This window comes from Phocoena phocoena, chromosome 1, assembly GCF_963924675.1.
Source record: "Phocoena phocoena chromosome 1, mPhoPho1.1, whole genome shotgun sequence".
NCBI classification, from domain to species: Eukaryota; Metazoa; Chordata; class Mammalia; order Artiodactyla; family Phocoenidae; genus Phocoena; species Phocoena phocoena.
Window position 1 is genome coordinate 22,418,498 of NC_089219.1, and position 19,506 is coordinate 22,438,003.

The 19,506-nt window shown below is 42.5% G+C and overlaps 1 protein-coding gene and 1 pseudogene across 3 annotated transcripts in view; one reads left to right on the forward strand and one right to left on the reverse strand.

The window, feature by feature from the left end:
• Nucleotides 1–2,382: 2,382 nt before the first annotated feature.
• YTHDF2 (YTH N6-methyladenosine RNA binding protein F2) overlaps nt 2,383–19,506 on the forward strand; it is a 31,434-nt gene continuing 14,310 nt past the window's right edge. Inside the window, exons 1-5 of one of the 3 annotated variants that reach the window (XM_065874797.1) lie at nt 2,717–2,743; nt 3,239–3,263; nt 3,506–3,511; nt 3,835–3,914; nt 6,860–8,446. In XM_065874797.1, coding sequence (XP_065730869.1) covers nt 2,717–2,743; nt 3,239–3,263; nt 3,506–3,511; nt 3,835–3,914; nt 6,860–8,446 — 1,725 coding nt within the window. Of the gene's footprint in view, nt 2,744–3,238; nt 3,264–3,505; nt 3,512–3,834; nt 3,915–6,859; nt 8,447–19,506 lie in introns of all 3 variants that reach the window. The other 2 variants (XM_065874817.1, XM_065874808.1) reach the window with 2 other exon arrangements.
• On the reverse strand, nt 13,203–14,070 carry LOC136127119 (large ribosomal subunit protein eL6-like; annotated as a pseudogene).

Here is a 19,506-nt window from a genome sequence, read left to right on the forward strand (position 1 = left end):
GAGGTCCGTCTGTGCTTTCTCATTGCACTGTAACAACTGTGAGTGAATAACTTTTTTTTTTAAATAAATAAATTTTTGGCTGTGTTGGATCTTCATTGCTGTGTGCCAGCTTTCTCTAGTTGCGGCAAGCGGGGGCTACTCTTCCTTGCGGTGTGTGGACTTATTGCAGTGGATTCTCTTGTTGTGGAGCACTGGCTCTAGGTGCACAGGCTTCAGTAGTTGTGGCACGTGGGCTCAGTAGTTGTGGCACACGGGCTTAGTTGCTCCATGGCATGTGGGATCTTCCTGGACCAGGGCTCAAACCTGTGTCCCCTGCATTGGCAGGCAGATTCTTAACCACTTTACCACCAGGGAAGCCCAGAAGTGAACTCTTAAGACTTTCTCTCTAGCACATTGCCTGGCCTTCAATAAATGCTTGTTAGAAGAGGGATTGAGTGCTTTATGCACCTAGTGGCAGAGGTGAAACTAGAACCCAAACTCATTTCTGATATGGTATTCTTTTCTCAAACCATGAGCAGTCTGCCCCCTAAGATGATATCCCACACTCCAGACTTCCTCTCCCTCTTCCCAGTGATTAAATGTATCAGTCTTGTGTGTTCTGTTCAGGGGCCTATTAAAGCCAATCTGGTGACATCCCCCAGGATGTCTGCGTTTTAACTGGGAAATCCTGTAGGACAGAAAGTAATCTCAAAGGAACTAATCAAAATTTCAGGCACTATAAAAATACTGGAAGGAGGGAATTTTCACTATCATCCCTTAATGGGATTATAGGAAAGAAGTTTACAATGTACCAGATTTACTTTAATGTTTTTTTTTTTTGAACTTTATCTTTGTAGCAAACCTGTTAGGTAGATTTTATTATCCCCTTTATCAAATGAGGGAATCTCTGAAAGGTTTAGTAATTTACCTAACGTCACCAATCTGTTGGGGAGGCCAGTGTTTAGTCACTCCCCCTCCCCGATTATGACTCCTGGTCTAATCCTCTTTTCACCATACCACTGCCGCCTTCAAGGGTAAGTGTAGGCAACTGCTTACAGTTTACACATAAATCTGGGCCATGGGGTTAACTGGTTAACTTATATTAAAAAAAAAAAAGGATTACTATGTTTCTTCTCTTCCCTTGGTGGGATCTATGCTCTGAACCTGGACTCTGCCAGAAGTCTATCACATTTGGTGCCTGACCTTATTCATTCCAACCATAAATGTGATTACGGACAGAATGCGTTGAGCACTCTAAGCAAAATTATGATGCCAAAATCCAAGATGCTGTGTTATTTATTTTACTACTGAGTCCACCCAAGCCTCCTGTATCCAGGGAGGGGATGATATCAAGTTGACACTAGAGTGCATTATTTATCTGTTTACTACTATTTGCAATAACAAAAGCTATTAGGAGATGGACTGTCCTGGGATCAAATATCCCTGCAGGAGTCAGGTTTGCCTCTGATTAAAAATGCTTCTGCCCATCCATCTTTTAGATCGCCTCAGGATTCTGGTTCCTGAATACAGGATTTCTCTTGGGGGTGGAGGGACACTATTACGTTCCTCTCAGTGTCAGGCAAACCTTACTATTTAATAGCTTTGTGACCTTGGGCACATGACTTAACCTCTCTGTTTCCTCAGTTATAAAACGGATTGGCTGACAGCTACACTGAAGATGCTGAAAGCCTTTAATATGTTTGAAAGCACATAACAACGAAGCCTAGTCTATAGCAGGTATTCAAATAGCATTTATTTCCTTTCTTCCCCAGGTAAGGACTCGTTGAAGGAACATGTAAAATTTTGTGTGGATGTGTGAAGCGTGTTTTTCTTGGAAATACAGTCCACAGTTTAACAGATTATCATGGGGGCCAGCGACATCCCTAAAAAAGAATTGTGGATTCTCCTCCCTGCAACGCCGAAGGGTGAATCTCTTTCTCAGGGGACCGGATGTTTTCTGGATATTTGTGTTCTCTGGGCCCTCTTTCTGTAGCCTGCTAACAGAGGAGGATAACCAGGTGAGGGGGGTGTCTTTCTCAGGGCAGGGCCCCCTTGAACTTTCCCTGAGGGCTCTGTGACTCCTGTTCGTGTTGCCCCCCATATGGGGGTGGGGTGCCATCTGCAAGTGGGAAGCAGGTTTATTTTAAGGCCTCTCAGCCTTCGGGGTTCGCTTCTTCACTGAAAACCCAGCTTTTGTGGGTTCCCCCAAGCTAAAGCTACTCCCTTCCCTCCAGCTGTTAGTCAAAACTTCGTGGTGCGACCCTGGCCGCCCCCACCCTCCTAGGCCCCAATCCCAAGGCGGTGGGGGCGGGGAGGCCGCGCGCGCCGCTTCCGCTCCTCCAGCCCACCAGAGGGCGCTGCGGCCCCACCTCTGCCTTCCCGGAGTGCTTCGCGCCGGGCCCCTTCAGCGTGGGTGAGCGAATGTGAGAGTCAGCGTCGCGCCGTGCGCGCCGTCCGCCTCCGCTGCTCGGCGCCCTTATTTCGGCTGCGAGGCGCGGGCGCGCGCGTAAAGGCATAGAGACGGGCGTTGAGCTGTCGGGCTAGAGCGTCGCCGAGTCGGAGCCGGAGCCGGAGCCCGAGCCGCGCGCTGTGTCTCCGCTGCGTCCGCCGAGGCCCCCGAGTGTCAGGGACAAAAGCCGCCGCTGCGCCGCCTGCTGCCGTCGCCGGGGCTCATCCGCTGCCGCCGCCACCCTGAGGAGAGTCCGCCGCCGTCGCCACCCCTGAGGATCCGAGAGCCATGTCGGCCAGCAGCCTCTTGGAGCAGGTACAGGCCCGGCCCGCATGCCTCGGCCATTGTGTGAGGCGAGAGGGAGCCCGACTAGGCCCGGGCCCGCCGCCCCCGGTCGGGCCGAGCTGAGGCGGCGCCTTTAGCGGGCCTCATTTTGAGGCTCTCAGGCCGGCCGCGCCCAGCGCCTCGCCCTCGGCCCGCTCTCCTCGCTCCTCACTGGGCCTCGGAGACCGCCGGCCGCGCCGCGTCCCCTCCTCTCAGCGGGCCTCGTTTTTCTCTTGTTTCCTTCCCCTTCTTTGAAGCCCTGGTCCCCTCGCGTTGTTTGTGGCGCGGCCCCCCTCCTCCCCCTTGGCCCCGCCAGCGTCGCGCTTCCCCCGCCTCCCATCTTCAGCCTCCCCCTCACCCCATTCCTGACGCCTCTCCTTAGGCCTGCGCCTTTATTCCCGTATCGGTCCCGGCTTTAACTTGTCTCTCCTTTTCCGTTTTTTCTTCGGACGATGTGCTGCTCGGCGACGTTTCCTTCCCCCGCAGAGACCAAAAGGTCAAGGAAACAAAGGTGAGCCCAGCTCCGCCGGTGCCCCTGGCGGGCGGGGGACCCCGTGTGTGGGGGGCGGGGTCTCCGGGAAGCGCCCCGGGGAGAGGACCTTTCGGAAGCCGCTTAGTTTGCAGGTGCCTCACAGTTAAGTATTTGACCCTTTCGGTGTGTTCCTGCAGCTGGCGAACAGCTTTGTAGTGAACAAGGAGTAATTCATTAGGGGTGGGGGTGGATTCGGTTTTGAAATGTCCCAGGTCCTTTAGTTTCCTGTAGGTCTTAGAAGGCCTTTGTTTTTCATCCTCGTGGATCACACTCTGGAAGTGCTCACATGTGATGGGGGAGGGGAAGCGGGAGGGAATAGAAATCTAGAGGAGCCAATAAAATGACCTTTTTAGATCAACTTGCTCTGGGTGGAGGGAGACATTTTTACTGACGAATGGTGCTCAGCATTCATTCTCATCTTTATCCTTTCGAAACCCAAACTTACTTGCTCTGTGTAGTATGGTTTTTCTCTGGTTAGGAGGTATTTGATTAGTTTGGGAGGTGGATTGTACGATTGAGACACTCCTAATTTGAATTTTTTCTCCTTTAGTACAAAATGGATCTGTACATCAAAAGGATGGATTAAATGATGATGATTTTGAACCTTACTTGAGTCCACAGGCAAGGCCCGTGAGTAGTTAACCATTTTCGTGCTTGATCAGAGGATGCAGTATACCATTATTCTTTCTCTGCTCTATCAATAAGTTTCATTTTCAGGGGATGACTTTCTTAATATCAGTCAATACGTTATAAAACCAGTTGCTACAAATGTCATAGGCCCTTAAGGATCTTATCTCTGTTGTGAGCAAACATACCATTCTCTGAGGCTAGTACTGATAACATTTTACAGTGTACTAACAGCAACACTTGCTTGAGTAGTTCTTCCTCCTTAGCAAGAATGTAACAATGTAAAACTTAAGAATACTTTCTGGTGTTAAATGTTTTCACCTCCCAAACATTTTTCTTTTAGGAAAATTGGATTCATACGTGATGGGAAAAACTAACATAAAATCACCTGAACTTTATTCAGTGCTGCAGAACTGAGTATCTTCGTTTTGTCTAGTCACTAGTTAGTGGGTTCTTAGGTTATCAGAACTATTTTGGAGCTGGGTACTCTTTCAAGTTGAGCTGCATCTTCATCTGTAAAGAGCAATTTTGTATATATCTGGCTTCTTAGGGGAGCTGTATTTACAAAATGGAGTTGAAGGAAAATAAAATACTGTTGAGAACAGAGATCAAGAATGATGGAATTCCAGTTTTTGCAATGTAATCTGTCTTCTAATGTGAAGATTAGTTGCATGTAGGTCCATATATGAACATGAACTGTGCACAGAGACTTCTTTGATTCAGCAGTTCTTTTGTGTTACTATCTTGGATCCCAAAGACAGTCACAAAGTTGTAACTAATAAGTATAACTCACCAGACTAATAAACCAAAAGGAAAATTGACAACTCATCCAGAATATCCTAAAAGATGAAAAAGTTTGTGGAACATTTATATAAGTTCTGAACAGATGGTGTATGGTATTCATAACAGTCTTGAATAACTTGACAGTGCGTGCACATGTTTGGGCCTAATGGTTACATAAAACTTTTTGATCCGTTGTGTAGAATTTTCTGAATTGAAAGTGTAGAAACCGCTTAAGCAAGTGATTGGAAAAAAGTTTTTGCAGAAGACAACCAGTTAATCAGGAAAAGTAGGGAAGGAAGTGGAGGAATGAACTATTAAAATAGGGTTCTTGCTCTTGAGGTAGTTTGCTTACATAATCATTATAACAAGGAGAGTGGGAGCATTTGGAAACATAATTCTAGGTAGTTCTTGTGAAACATTGTGTAATTCAGATTTTTGAGCTCAGGGGCATGTGGGAACCTGCCAGTTCAGGTGTAGGCATTTAGCTCTATAGTGGCATAACCTGTGATATTAAATGTGTTTGTTTTTTATTTGTTAAGTAAGCTAAAGCTTGAATATTTTTGAAAAATTTGTGGGGGAGTTTGTTTTTTATTTAAGTTAAAGCTAAATATTTTTGAAAAATTTGGGGGGAAATATAAATTTTGGTTGAATAGACATAATCTGAGACTCTCTGTAGTCTGTCAAGGCTGTTTCATCTACTCTTTAACCAGTTTTTTATTTTAATTTTTGAATTTTATTTACTTTTTTATTCAGCAGATTCTTATTAGTTTAACCAGTTTTTCATCACCTTATATTGGAATAATTCTTCAGGCTTAATCTATTAAGGGTGGTCTGAATTTCTTATTCATAATGGATTTGGGGCTGTTAAAATTATAACACTGTCTTCGAGAAATAGACTTCTCTTAAACTTGAGAGTATATGTGAAAGAGTTAGGTTTTTAAAAGAAAATTTAGAATTGGCAGAGAGAAGCACCACCATTTTATCAAACTATATTCGTTGAAATATTTAATCTTTAGGAGATGTGTTTTAGTGGCTAGGAAGAAGTACTATTGGCTTTGGTAATACAAACTTAAGGCCTGACATAGTTATGGTCATCCAAGTCTCTTACGAACAAAACTCCCTATTGACTAGTTAGTGGATTCTTAGATACCAGAGCTGTTTTGAAGTTAAAGTAGTCTATTTTTGAGTTGAGCTGAGTCTATATCTATAGAAACCAATTCTATATATCTCTGGCTTCTCATTTAAGGGAGTACTTTGTGAGTTACTAGGATTTATGAAAAAGAACTGTCAGCATAAATGAAAGTAAGAATGCTTCTGCAATGTAATCTATCTTCTAATGTGAGGACTAGTTGAGTATAACTTTATTTCTGGTTGTCATTCTGAAGGATGATTCCTTTTATAAAGATGTGGACTGTACTGTCTTTAGAATTATATTGCTGTTTTTAATGAAGAAGTTAGGTGTGCATTTTAGCTTACGGCCTTAACTTTTATAGGTGAAGCAAAACAGGTAGCAACATTTTTTTTGGTTTTGAATCCACTGGAAGCCACTGTGCATTTTCTTTCCAGGTTATAATTAAATAGTGGCATCTCTTGATATTCCCAGATGGTTTGCCAGGAGGCTTTACTGGTGTACAAGGTGTACTGAACCTTGATTTTTGGTTTATGGTTGAGGAATGGCTGCACAGATTTTTGGGGTAGAACTTGAAATTTCCAGTTATTTTTGTTTTATCTATTATGTAGTAAGTTTTAATAGGAAACTCTTGTGAATACTTTTTCTTTCTGCCAATATTCCCACTCCTTCAGTCCAGAGATAGTGGTTTTAATGAAGGCGTCATCTCAGTACATCTATAGAGGAAGACTTAAACTTAGTGAGATGATGGGTTTTCCCTTTTCTGAATTGTAGCACTAAAAGGTAAGGCTGGTATTCACTGTATGTCAAGTTTAATTTTAAATGTTTAAGCAGTTCAATTATTAAACCAAAATATTATCTAAGTCTATAAAAATAGCAAGTTTATGGGAAGAGACCATCTGAAAAGGTCACTCTCCTTTTTCATGGTAATGACTGAAATATTTGAATTGTGTGAATAATTGGGAAAGGAAATGTTCTGGTCGTTTTATGTATTTTTGTGTTTAGTTTTAATTAACCCTTTTTTCTTCTTCCACAGAATAATGCATATACTGCCATGTCAGATTCCTACTTACCCAGTTACTACAGTCCCTCCATTGGCTTCTCCTATTCTTTGGGTGAAGCTGCTTGGTCTACTGGGGGTGACACAGCCATGCCCTATCTAACTTCTTATGGACAGCTGAGCAACGGAGAGCCTCACTTCCTACCAGATGCAATGTTCGGACAACCAGGAGCCCTGGGTAGCACTCCATTTCTTGGTCAGCATGGTTTTAATTTCTTTCCCAGTGGGATTGACTTCTCAGCTTGGGGAAATAACAGTTCTCAGGGACAGTCTACTCAGAGCTCTGGATATAGTAGCAATTATGCTTATGCACCTAGCTCCTTAGGTGGAGCCATGATTGATGGACAGTCAGCTTTTGCCAGTGAGACCCTCAATAAGGCTCCTGGCATGAATACTATAGACCAGGGGATGGCAGCCCTGAAGTTGGGTAGCACAGAAGTTGCAAGCAATGTTCCAAAAGTTGTAGGCTCTGCTGTTGGTAGCGGGTCCATTACTAGTAACATCGTGGCTTCCAATAGTTTGCCTCCAGCTACCATTGCTCCTCCAAAACCAGCATCTTGGGCTGATATTGCTAGCAAGCCTGCAAAACAGCAACCCAAGTTGAAGACCAAGAATGGCATTGCAGGGTCAAGTCTTCCACCACCTCCAATAAAACATAACATGGATATTGGAACTTGGGATAACAAGGGTCCTGTGGCAAAAACCCCCTCACAGGCTTTGGTTCAGAACATAGGCCAGCAGCCAACCCAGGGGTCTCCCCAGCCTGTAGGTCAGCAGGCTAACAGTAGCCCACCAGCGGCTCAGGCATCAGTAGGGCAACAGACACAGCCATTGCCCCCACCACCACCACAGCCTGCCCAGCTCTCAGTGCAGCAACAGGCAGCTCAGCCAACCCGCTGGGTAGCACCTCGGAACCGTGGCAGTGGGTTCGGTCATAATGGGGTGGATGGTAATGGAGTAGGACAGTCTCAGCCTGGATCTGGATCTACTCCTTCAGAACCTCACCCAGTGTTGGAGAAGCTGCGGTCCATTAATAACTATAACCCCAAGGATTTTGACTGGAATCTGAAACATGGCCGGGTTTTCATCATTAAGAGCTACTCTGAGGACGATATCCACCGTTCCATTAAGTATAATATCTGGTGCAGCACAGAGCATGGTAACAAGAGACTGGATGCTGCTTATCGCTCCATGAACGGGAAGGGCCCCGTTTACTTACTTTTCAGTGTCAACGGCAGTGGACACTTCTGTGGCGTTGCAGAAATGAAATCTGCTGTGGACTACAACACATGTGCAGGTGTGTGGTCCCAGGACAAATGGAAGGGTCGTTTTGATGTCAGGTGGATTTTTGTGAAGGACGTTCCCAATAGCCAGTTGCGACACATTCGCCTAGAGAACAACGAGAATAAACCAGTGACCAACTCCAGGGACACTCAGGAAGTGCCTCTGGAAAAGGCTAAGCAGGTGTTGAAAATCATAGCCAGCTACAAGCACACCACTTCCATTTTTGATGACTTCTCACACTATGAGAAACGCCAAGAGGAAGAAGAAAGTGTTAAAAAGGTAACCAGCTTACCCTTCTTAAGACTTTAAAGGAAGGAGAAGGAACTAGAGAGAACAGGAGAGGTATTATACCGAGCCATTAATAAAAGCTTTGTAAATAACACAAGTATCACTTAACAGTTCAAGCCTTAATGGAGGATACTTGGTCTTATTATTTGAACCTTAGTGGGAAAGAATATGGGAACATTAATGGAGGACAGAAATGTGGGCTTAAGTTAAAGCAGAAACAAACTTAGAGAAACTGGCTTTACATGATGCAGAAAGAGGTGAAGAATGAGTCTGAAAAAAAACAAAGGGAATAATTGAAGTGATAGAAACGTAGAAATGAAAGTAGGAGAGATTGAGGCTGTAATGTGGCAGAGAAAAAGATAATTCTGTTGGAATTAACTTTTGGCCTTGCTGGGGTACTGTAGTTATTTTCAAGAGTTGGTGTGTCACGAAGCCCTGACATTTCTGCCTGCCTGCTGACAACTGGCAGTGTTAAGAGGATGTTTTTCAGACCTTTCTTCCTTCTGTCTTTTGTAGTGTTCTGGTTAATCACTTTTTTTTTTTCAAAATCTTTTTCCCATTAGAAAGGGTAGTTATATAAAACTTGGAAAGCAGATCATCCAAAAGAGCTGGCTTCTTGTTCTTAACATTTGGTTGTATTCCTAAAGATTCACTTTCTCTTTTCCTCTGTAACAAGTGGGAATCTTGAACAGAGTGATAGGGAATAGTTCCAAAGTAAAGAGTTGAATTTATTTGAAAGGGTTGGTAATGCTTGATCCCATGTATTGAGTGTAAACTCTAGGACCATAAGAAAATGATAAAATAGTGGTTGGGGCAGATCATATTATCCAGAAGTTAGACATGTTGAAGTATAGGAAGTAGGTGGAAAGATAATGGCAAGGAGAAAATGTTTTTAAAACATATGTATATATTAATGATAGAATCCTGAGTGGTTAGCTTCAGATGTAAAATAAACAAAACCTAACAGACTTAATGTAAATACATTTTCCTTGAATTTGTCATAAATTCATAGGGATCTTATGTAGTTGATTTAGGACCTGAGGCACTTGTTATGCCTTTATAAAGACTTATTCCTTTGAGCAGTGGGAGGAAGACTGCTCAGAGAAGTAAGTTTGCTCTGGTAGATTCTTGACCTCCATAACACAGAATCAGAGGTCCATAGTTGTCTAACTAAAGCTGGATGGTTGACTTTTATTTTTGGCTGCATTGTGTCTTCGTTGCTGCTTGCGGGCTTCCTCTAGTTGCGGTGAGCGGCCTTCTCATTGCAGTGGCTTCTCTTGTGGAGCATGGGCTCTAGGCGTGCGGGCTCTAGGGCACAGGCTCAGTAGTTGTGGCGCACGGGCTTAGTTGCTCCGCAGCATGTGGAATCTTCCCGGACAAGGGCTCGAACCCATGTCCCTTCCATTGGCAGGTGGATTCTTAACCGCTGAGCCACCAGGGAAGCCCAGGATGGTTGGCTCTTTATCTTCCAGTGTGTACAGACAAATAAGAAATAGAGTTATGCTTGTCAGTGATGCTGAAAGTATTGGGGAGATAGAGCCAGGTTACTGGAAAGTTGGCTGTCAGAAAAAACTTGGTACTTTTTAGTTCTTTAAACTCTTTCCTTTCCCAGAGTTTAACAGTTTAACTTAAAATCCTCCGGAATCTATAGAAAAAAGATCCTTGATTATTTTTGCCAAACATCTGAAAGGCTCTAAAGATGTCTTAACAGGCTTCTGTTTCTAGAGAAACAAGGAAGGAGGCTGTGGCCTTTTAGGCATCATGTAGTGGCATAGCAGATTATGAACGTGTGTGGGGGCATCCAGGTGCTTGGTTTAACTACTTGAAATATGCATAGTATTTGTCACATACTAAGAATCTGCTTACTTTCATCTGCAAAGTTCTGTCCTACATCTTGTGATTAAAAGCAGGAAGGCAAAGATAGGAGTATTTTTTGGAATGTGCAGCATAGCCGCTAAGATAAATTTGTATTTGTTAGAACTAGTGGGAAAGCTTGTGTTTAAAAGTGAAGTAGCAAGTCTGAGGATTGTTAATTTGTGTGCACTTTTAATCAAGTATATATCTGTATTCACTTGAGTGGTTCAGTGAATGATAAAACTTCATAAGTAGGTGTAAGATTCATTGACTAGTCTTGTGTTTTCAGTGAGTGTAATAATAATCAAGGTTTAGGGTCTTTGTTAAGCTAACTAATGGCTCTCAAAACCGTTCTGTAAAGACTTTTGATGAATGAGTATCCTAATTGTTCTGAGGCTGGTGAACAAACCACCAAAGGTAAAAACTTAAAAGCTTCAATTATACTTGTGTCAGATTACTTTTTAGTTTACTTTCTTTAAGAAGAGCTTGCTGGGGTTTCAGGAAGGTCCCTATGATTGCTTCCAAACCCAGCTACCCTTTCAGTCAGTATTGCCTTACTCCTGTGTTGCCCACTGTTACCCTTTAACATCCTTACATAACTGACTGTAAACTGTTCTTCCAGTTTTTATTAGGCTTCCAAGACAAAACAAGTTTCATGATAATGGGACTGATAGCTCATTGAAGCATTGACTCCCTTAAGTGGGGTGTTTGTATATGTGCGTTGGTATTATTTACAAGATTGAAAAAAATCTTCCAGCCAAATGGAAACTCAGTCAGTGGGGAAATACTTAAAACTTCATCCTGAAAATGATGTCACAGCTGTTCTAAAGTTCCATGATTGGGCATGTTTCTTGGCAGAACACACTGAAGCAGAACTACAGCCATTTTTGCCTTGTTCTGTCACATGATCTAATTCAATACCATAGAACCTTCAAGATCTGTCTGGCTTGGATATTTTGGATCTGTCTGGCTTGACACTTCCAGCAAATTTTAGTGACTTCATTTACTTTGTTGTATACTTTAGATACTATTTTGTAAACTGCTTTCTGCATTTATTTAGAACTTTCCTCTAATTGTTATTCTGTGACATCACTTTTTAAAAATTTATTTTATTTTTGTTTGCGTTGGGTCTGTGTTGCTGCATGCGGGCTTTTCTCTGGTTGTGGCGAGCGGGGGCTACTCTTCCTTGCCGTGTGCAGGCTTCTCGTTGCATTGGCTTCTCTTGTTGAGCATGGGCTCTAGGTGTGTGGGCTTCAGTAGTTGTGGCTCACGGGCTCTAGAGCGCAGCCTCAGTAGTTGTGGTGCACGGACTTAGTTGCTCCGCGGCATGTGGGATCTTCCCAGACCAGGGCTCAAACCTGTGTCCCTTGCATTGGTAGGTGGATTCTTAACCGCTGAGCTACCAGGGGAAGCCCTGTGACATCACTTTCTAAAAAAAATTTTATTTAATTTATTCTTTTATACAGCAGGTTCTTACTAGTTACCTATCTTATGCATATTAGTGTATATAGCTGTGACATCACTTTTGATGGCTTCATAGTATTCTATCAAAAATTTATTGTAATTTACCAGTCCCCGTTATTGAATAGCTTCTTTATAATTTTTTTTCCAGCTAAAATAACAGTTGTAAATATCCTAAGATATAAATATTGATTCATACCTATCCTTAAGTGCTGTGCCAAAGGATATATGCTTTTTTTTTTTTTTTTTTTTTGCGGTACTCGGGCCTCTCACTGTTGTAGCCTCTCCAGTTGCGGAGCACAGGCTCCGGACGTGCAGGCTCAGCGGCCATTTCTCACGGGCCCAGCCGCTGCGCAGCATGTGGGATCTTCCCGGACCGGGGCACGAACCCGTGTCCCCTGCATCGGCAGGCGGACTCTCAACCACTGCGCCACCAGGGAAGCCCAGGATATATGCTTTTTGTTTTGTTTTGTTTTCCGGTACGCGGGCCTCTCGCTCCGGACGCGCAGGCTCAGCGGCCATGGCTCACGGGCCCAGCCGCTCTGCGGCATGTGGGATCTTCCCGGACCGGGGCACGAACCCGTGTCCCCTGCATCGGCAGGCGGACTCTCAACCACTGCGCCACCAGGGAAGCCCATATGCTTTTTGAAGGTCTTGCCTGTGCTATATATTGCCATATGAGCTTTTTTCTTAAAATTTTTTTGTTGTTGTTGATTATTACTGTCAGCTATTCAGAAGATGATGGCAGTCAGTTAATCTTTTTCTCTGTCTCAGCTTTGGAATAGTGGGGCATAAAGGGAGAGGTACTTCCTGAAATAGTGATTTTTTTTTTTTTTTTTTTTAAAGAAACTTCATAAAATAGTTGGTTTAGTTCCCACCCCCCACCCCCCGCCCCCCGCCACAATATTTATTTATTTGGTTGTTCCCAGTCTTAGTTGCAGCAGGCAGGCTCCTTAGTTGTGGCTCCAGGGCTCCTTAGTTTGCCACACGCGGGCTCCTCATTTGTGGCATGCGAACTCTTAGTTGCAGCATGCATGTGGGTCTAGTTTTCTGAACCCGGGCCCCCCGCATTAGGAGTGCAGAGTCCTATCCACTGTGCCACCAGGGAAGTCCCTAGTTGTTTTAGTTTTGTCTTACCTTTCTAGCTTTTTAACTCTAGGTAAAAATAAGATAGTCTAGTAGGGGAGACTAAGGGCTGTGTAATTCTCTTAATGTCTAGCCCAACATTAGACTCGATCAGGCACTTGAGTAAAGATTTTTCTGAATAACTGGAAAGCTAAGGGGAGATTGAGGAGAGACAGATCTAGAGTAAATATTACTATAGTGACAACAGCTTAAGGTGTATATTTTTAAAAATTTCATTGCTATTAAGTGAGAATAGCAGGATTTTTTTTTTGGACTGAATTATTTAATTAGGTTCTTTGTAAGAAGTTTAGAACACTACTTTGTGAGGATAAATTCCGTTTGTAAGAGCGAACACAGAGGGGAGGTAACCCTGGAGTTGAGGAACAGCTTTTTTTTGTTTTGTTTTTGTTTTTTTGAGCAACAGCTTTGATTCTTCGCAGAATTTGTGAGTCCACAGCTTTCTGATCAACCTTCCGCTGCTCTGTAATCTCGAAGATTTCACCTTCCTGGTGCCTGGGCTTATGTACTTTCTTCTTGAAGTAAGCATCAGTGAGATGTTCTGGGATTTTCACACCACTGATACCAGTTTTGGTGGAAGTGGCAATGACAAATTTCTGGTGTGTTCTCCGCAGAGGAACTTGATTGAGGGACAGAGGCCCAGTCACAAGTAGCAAGCCACTGCTCAGCTGCTTCAGGAAAATGACCCTCTTGCCTCTGTGGTGCCCAATGAGGCAGATCAGAATGGTCCCAGGAGTGATGCTAGCATGCAGTTTTCTCACCTGCTTACTGAAGGGTTCTTTGCCGTGACTCAACAGCTTTCGAGGCACATCTTCAGTAGGATAATACCTAGGCATTTTGTGAAGTGTAACCACCCAGGTACCACTATTCTTGTCACCACCAGCTGGTTTTGTGACAGTAGCAAGAACCTTCACCTTCTTTTTCTTTTCAACCTTGGATTTAGCTGCTGAATACTTCCTCTAGTACAAGGCCTTTCTGGAATACATAGCCGATCGGGAATATCTGCCAATTCCTCTGACCAGGACAGGGTTTTGGCTGCATTGGGGCTTCCCCTTCTTAACCTGCTTCACCTTTTTAACCTTGCCACCAGCATCAGCCTTCTTGGCTTCAGGTTTTTCCTCATTAGTATCTGGCTTCTCAGCCTTTTCACCTGCCATCTTGCAAGATGGGAAAAAGAACTCAGGATTTCTTTACCTTTAGGATTATTCTGATTTTCAGGCAGAAGACCTAAAAATGGTGACTTGGAGTGTGTTTGGACATACTGAAAATTTATTATGGTGTTTAAGAATTGAGATGAAGCTATTTATCTTTTCTTGGAACAACTTTACTGTGTGCTAGACACTACAGAGAAACCACAAATGTATTGTCAGGGAGCCTTATATTAGTGACAAGTAACAATACAAAATGAAAAGTGTTTTCTCAAGGTATGCACAAGGTGCCAGTTTGGAAGCTTGAAGATTGCCTAACCCGTCTTGGGGTGTGGGTTGATTGATCATAGAAGAATCCTGCAAGAAGTGATCTCTGAGCTGAGCCTTGGAAGATGTATAGAAGATAGCCAGAGGTGTTTTGAGAAGAGTGAACATGGTTCAGAACAGCCCAAATCTGTATCGATAATAACACTGTAGAAGTAATAAGTTGGAATAGGAATTCCTGTACAGTTCAAGAACAAGTCTAATTGGAGTTTGTGGAATGGGTTTCCAGGAAGAGAAGTTTGGAGATTAGATTAGGAAAAGGGAATTAAATGAAATGTTTATGCAGTTAGTTGGATATAGAAGGAATCTACTGAGAGAGATACAAAGTTGGCTTAAAATAAAGTACTAGAGTTTAAGAGAATGAGGAGTAAGATCTAATTTGAGTTAGGATGGTGGAGGTCCTTGATGTAAGCTTCAGTGAAAGGCAATGGGAAACTTGTAAAGGTGAACCAGTACTTCGTAATAATAGGTATCATTACTGTGTGTATATATACATACGTATATATATATATATATATATATATATATATATATATATATATATATAGAGCTCACTTCTTCCTGCACTGTGCTTTATACATGTTATCTTATTTCTCATCGTAGTGTTTAGCTTAGTAGAGATGATTTATAAGGGGGAATATGATAGCTGTTATCAAATGATTTTTCATGCTAGTGACAGCACTGGAACCAATAGGTAAAAATTATAGGGAGGGAGATTTTTGTAAAGGGGGAACTTTCTAAAAATGGAGTCTTAGTCACAGGAGGGTTTCAAGAAGAGACTAAAAGAACTTTTATTAGGTAAACTGTAGAGAAGATTCACACATGGGGTAGTTTAGATCAGAGAAACCGAGGAGTAAAAGAGGATTAGGTGGCCCAGGATAACATTTGAGGTTCATGGAGAGGAATTGATGGTACAAAACAGGTGTTTTTAGTAAGACCTTATTTTTGTTTGTGTTCTGTAATTTCTGACCTAAATACTAATTACATATAAAACATAAGAAAGGACTTGAGAACAGAAGGAGATAGATGACAGATAGGATTTGTGGATTCTCAGTGAATCGTAGTATAGATTACGTATTTGGGTAGTTATTAATATATTTATTGTGTATTAATGAAAAAAATTATTACCTAAAATGTAATAAAGACTTAGCAAAGGAACATAGAAGTGATTACTTGAGAAATGTTTCCTTTAAAAAAAAAAATCTAGTTTTCCTATAGTGTTGGCATAAGTAATATTTCTCTTATATAAGGAAGTTTTTTTTTTTCCTTACAGCCATCTTTTTCCTCCTAACCCTTTAATTTGGGCATTTAGTCCCTTGTTTATAAATGTTTGAGGTAATCATCTTGGCTCCATTTTCAACTTCAGAAAAAAATTTAAAATATCCAAGTTTTAGTGATACAAAAATCAGAAAAGAAAGAAACATCACTTGAGCCAAATATATTGTTTTCTTACTATTAAATCTTTAGGAACTAAATGACCATGCAGTATTGTTCTTTCCATTTAACATTACTCCACTCCACCACTGTTTTAAATTGCTTCTTCAGAGCTAGTGAGTGGGCATCCTGTTTTAATCAGGATGGCAAACCTGAACGTTTTGTAAAATTCTAAGGCCGTCTATGTCGTCTTCTGTCTTGCAGATAAATTTACTTGTTTTTCTGCCAGTAGGATTGAGGGAATTCTATTTGTATTACTCATCACCTTCCTTGCTTTGTGGATAAAATGCCTTTCTGTAGCCTTGTTTAAAGGAGGACCAAAAGAGAGTAGGTGATACTGAATTTGGATCTCTTTGAAGCATGCCCTTTGTTTGTATCCATCTTTCAACAAATGTTTTGTGGTTTTTTTAAATTTAATTTTTGGCTGCATTGGGTCTTCTTTGCTGCACGTGGACTTTTCTCTGGTTGTGGCGAGCGGGGGCTACTACTCTTCATTGTGGTGCAAAGGCTTCTCATTGTGGTGGCTTCTCTTGTTGGGAGCCCGTGCTCTAGGCATGTGGGCTTCAGTAGTTGTGGCCTACGGGCTCAGTAGTTGTGGCTCACAGGCTCTAGAGCACAGGCTTAGTAGTTGTGGCCCATGGGCCTTAGTTGCTCTGTGGCATGTGGGATCTTCCCGGACCAGGGCTTGAACCCATGTCTCCTGCATTGGCAGGCAGACCACCAGGGAAGCCCCCAAATGTTTGTGTTAATTTCTAGGATAGAACAGATAAACAAGGCACCATCTTTGGCTTAGGACCAGACAGTGTTGTTAGGTGGACAACAAAATGGATAAAATATGAGATAAGAGCTGTAATAGAGGGATGAAGAAATATTTTGGCTTTCTGGAGAAGTGATAAATTTGGGGAAATTAAGAAAGTCTTCATGGGGGAAAGAACATTTGATCTATATCAAATAGAATGAGTAATTGGGTAATCAGCACTTAAATGATAGCACAGTGCTTGGCACATGGTATACATAAAAGTTTAGCTATCTCATCTAATGTATCATTCTTATATTTTAGATGAGGAAGCAGGCTCAAAGAGGTTATTTATACAAGGTCTCATAGCTAACAAGTGATGGAGTTGGTAATTCAATGTCCAAGTCCAATAATGTGCTAGAGCTAGCTAATTGTGAGCCAGTTGTTTAGCTTTCAAGAATTTTAGCAAGCTAGTTGTTAAGCACAGTCAAATTGCATAAACTTAAAAATTAAATACGGGCTTCCCCGGTGGCGCATTGGTTGAGAGTCCGCCTGCTGATGCAGGGGACACGGGTTCGTGCCCCGGTCTGGGAAGATCCCACATGCCGCGGAGCGGCTGGGCCCGTGAGCCATGGCTGCTGAGCCTGCGCGTCTGGAGCCTGTGCTCCGCAACGGGAGAAGCCACAACAGTGAGAGGCCCGCGTACGGCAAAAAAAAAAAAAAAAAAAAAAATTAAATACATTGTGTTAAAAGGTGTTTTAAATGCCTTTCTATTTACATTGAATTACATTGTATACTACAGTTAGTAATATGTTACAGTTAAACTACATAAACTTAAAATACCATTATGATTACCATTAAACTGTAATATTTATTCATTTATTTATTTATTTATTATTATTTTTTTTTGCGGTACGCGGGCTTCTCACTGTTGTGGCCTCTCCCGTCGTGGAGCACAGGCTTTAGACGTGCAGGCTCAGCGGCCAGGGCTCACGGGCCCAGCCGCTCCACGGCATGTGGGATCTTCCCAGACCGGGGCACGAACCCGCGTCCCCTGCATCGGCAGGCGGACTCTCAACCGCTGCGCCACCAGGGAAGCCCTAAACTGTAATATTTAAATTCATCATTCTTAAAGTTATTATGTTTGTATCAGTATATAATATTGTGCTTTTGCACATGTCTTCTCAGCCCCACTGTATTCCTGTATTCCACTGGTAGTTTGAGGTCAGCCATGTTATTGACACCACGGAAATTGGCAAATGCTATATACAAGTCAGGACTTGATTTTTCTTGATTGTCTAGACTTAAAGGGATGGATAAAATATTAATATAGATTTACCACAAGGCATGTGGGATCTTAGTTCCCCGACCAGGGGTTGAGCCCGTGCCCCCTGCAGTGGAAGAGCGGAGTTCTAACCACTCAGGGAATTCCCTTAATGCAGATTAAACTTAAGTGTGTCATGTCTCTATCCCTGACATATTTTGAATAAAACAAAATTTGAAGAATTAGTCTTCCAGAATTTGAAAATTATTATCCAGTTTAGCAAGGAAGTTGCTCAAATTGACAAGCCAGTGAAGTTCTGACATATGTCATTGTTATTTCACTTTTGTCTTTAAGTCATTAGTATCAATAAATGAAAATACGTTGGAACTCCACCCAAAGCCACAGTCTCTCTCTAGTCCCAAAGCCCATGGACCACTGTGTGATATGTGGAGTTTGCCAGATAGAAAACTGGGCCTTGTGAAATGAGAAATTTAATATGGAAAGAATAAGTGATAAAGCTGGAGAGGTTGGTTGGGCCTAGTATAAGAAGGGCTTTGGATTTTTATCCTGTACTTATGTTTTTAGATTGTAAGGGAGGATAGTCAGTGTAGAGTGACAGTTTAGAGGATGGGAAGGATGAAATACTTACTGAGCACTGACTTCGTTAGGTACTTTCATAGTTTTACTTTAATCCCCACCAACTCCCGGAGGCAGTATCCCATATTTATAGGTAGGAAAATGGAAACTCAGGTTAGCAACTTACCTGAAGTCATCTATTAAATGAGGAGAGAGAGGTGTAGTTGACTCAAATACCGAAGGAGAGTCTTTTACAATAGTTGGGAGAAAGACAGAGCCTGTATCAAGGTAGTGGGAATGGGGAAGTTCCATTTGAAAAATGTGGTAGAAATATTTGCTGATTAGTTACTTAAAAAAAAACTTAGAGAATGTGGGATGAGCAGCAGGTTAGGGTTTGGAGATGTGTTGGCTTTTGGAAATAGTATTTGGGGTGCTTGTAGGGCAGAAAGGTGATGGTAGGATCTGGAGCTCAGGAAAGATCTGTTGATAGAAATTTGGGAGTTTCCAGCTCTCAGTATAGGTAAAGGCATGGATGAGTTTAAGATTCTTCAAGAATATTGGTAATAAAAATAATGGCTGAAATTATTGCTCATTCTGTAGTGTCGAATATGCACCTGTCCTGAATACATTTTTTAAAAAATGAGTATTTGTTTTTGGCTGCATTGCGTCTGCATTGCTGTGTGCGGGCTTTCTCTAGTTGTGGTGAGCGGGGACTACTCCTTGTTGTGCTGCGCGGGCTTCTCATTGTGGTGGCTTTTCTTGTTGCGGAGCATGGGCTCTAGGTGCACGGGCTTCAGTAGTTGTGGCACGTGGGCTCAGTAGTTGTGGCACACGGGCTTTAGTTGCTCTGCGGCATGTGGGATCTTCCCGGGACAGGGATCGAACTCATGTTCCCTGCATTGGCAGGTGGATTCTTAACCACTGCGCTACCAGGGAAGTCCCTGAATACATATTTTTATGTACGTTTTCATTTAATTCTATCATTGTGAGGTATGTACAGCTATCTCAGTTTTACAGATGAAGGCACTGAAGCACAGAAAAGAGTACATTCTTTTTGCACAGTTGCCCAAACTAAGAAAGCAGAGCTGATGTTCTACTTCAGTGCGGTTCC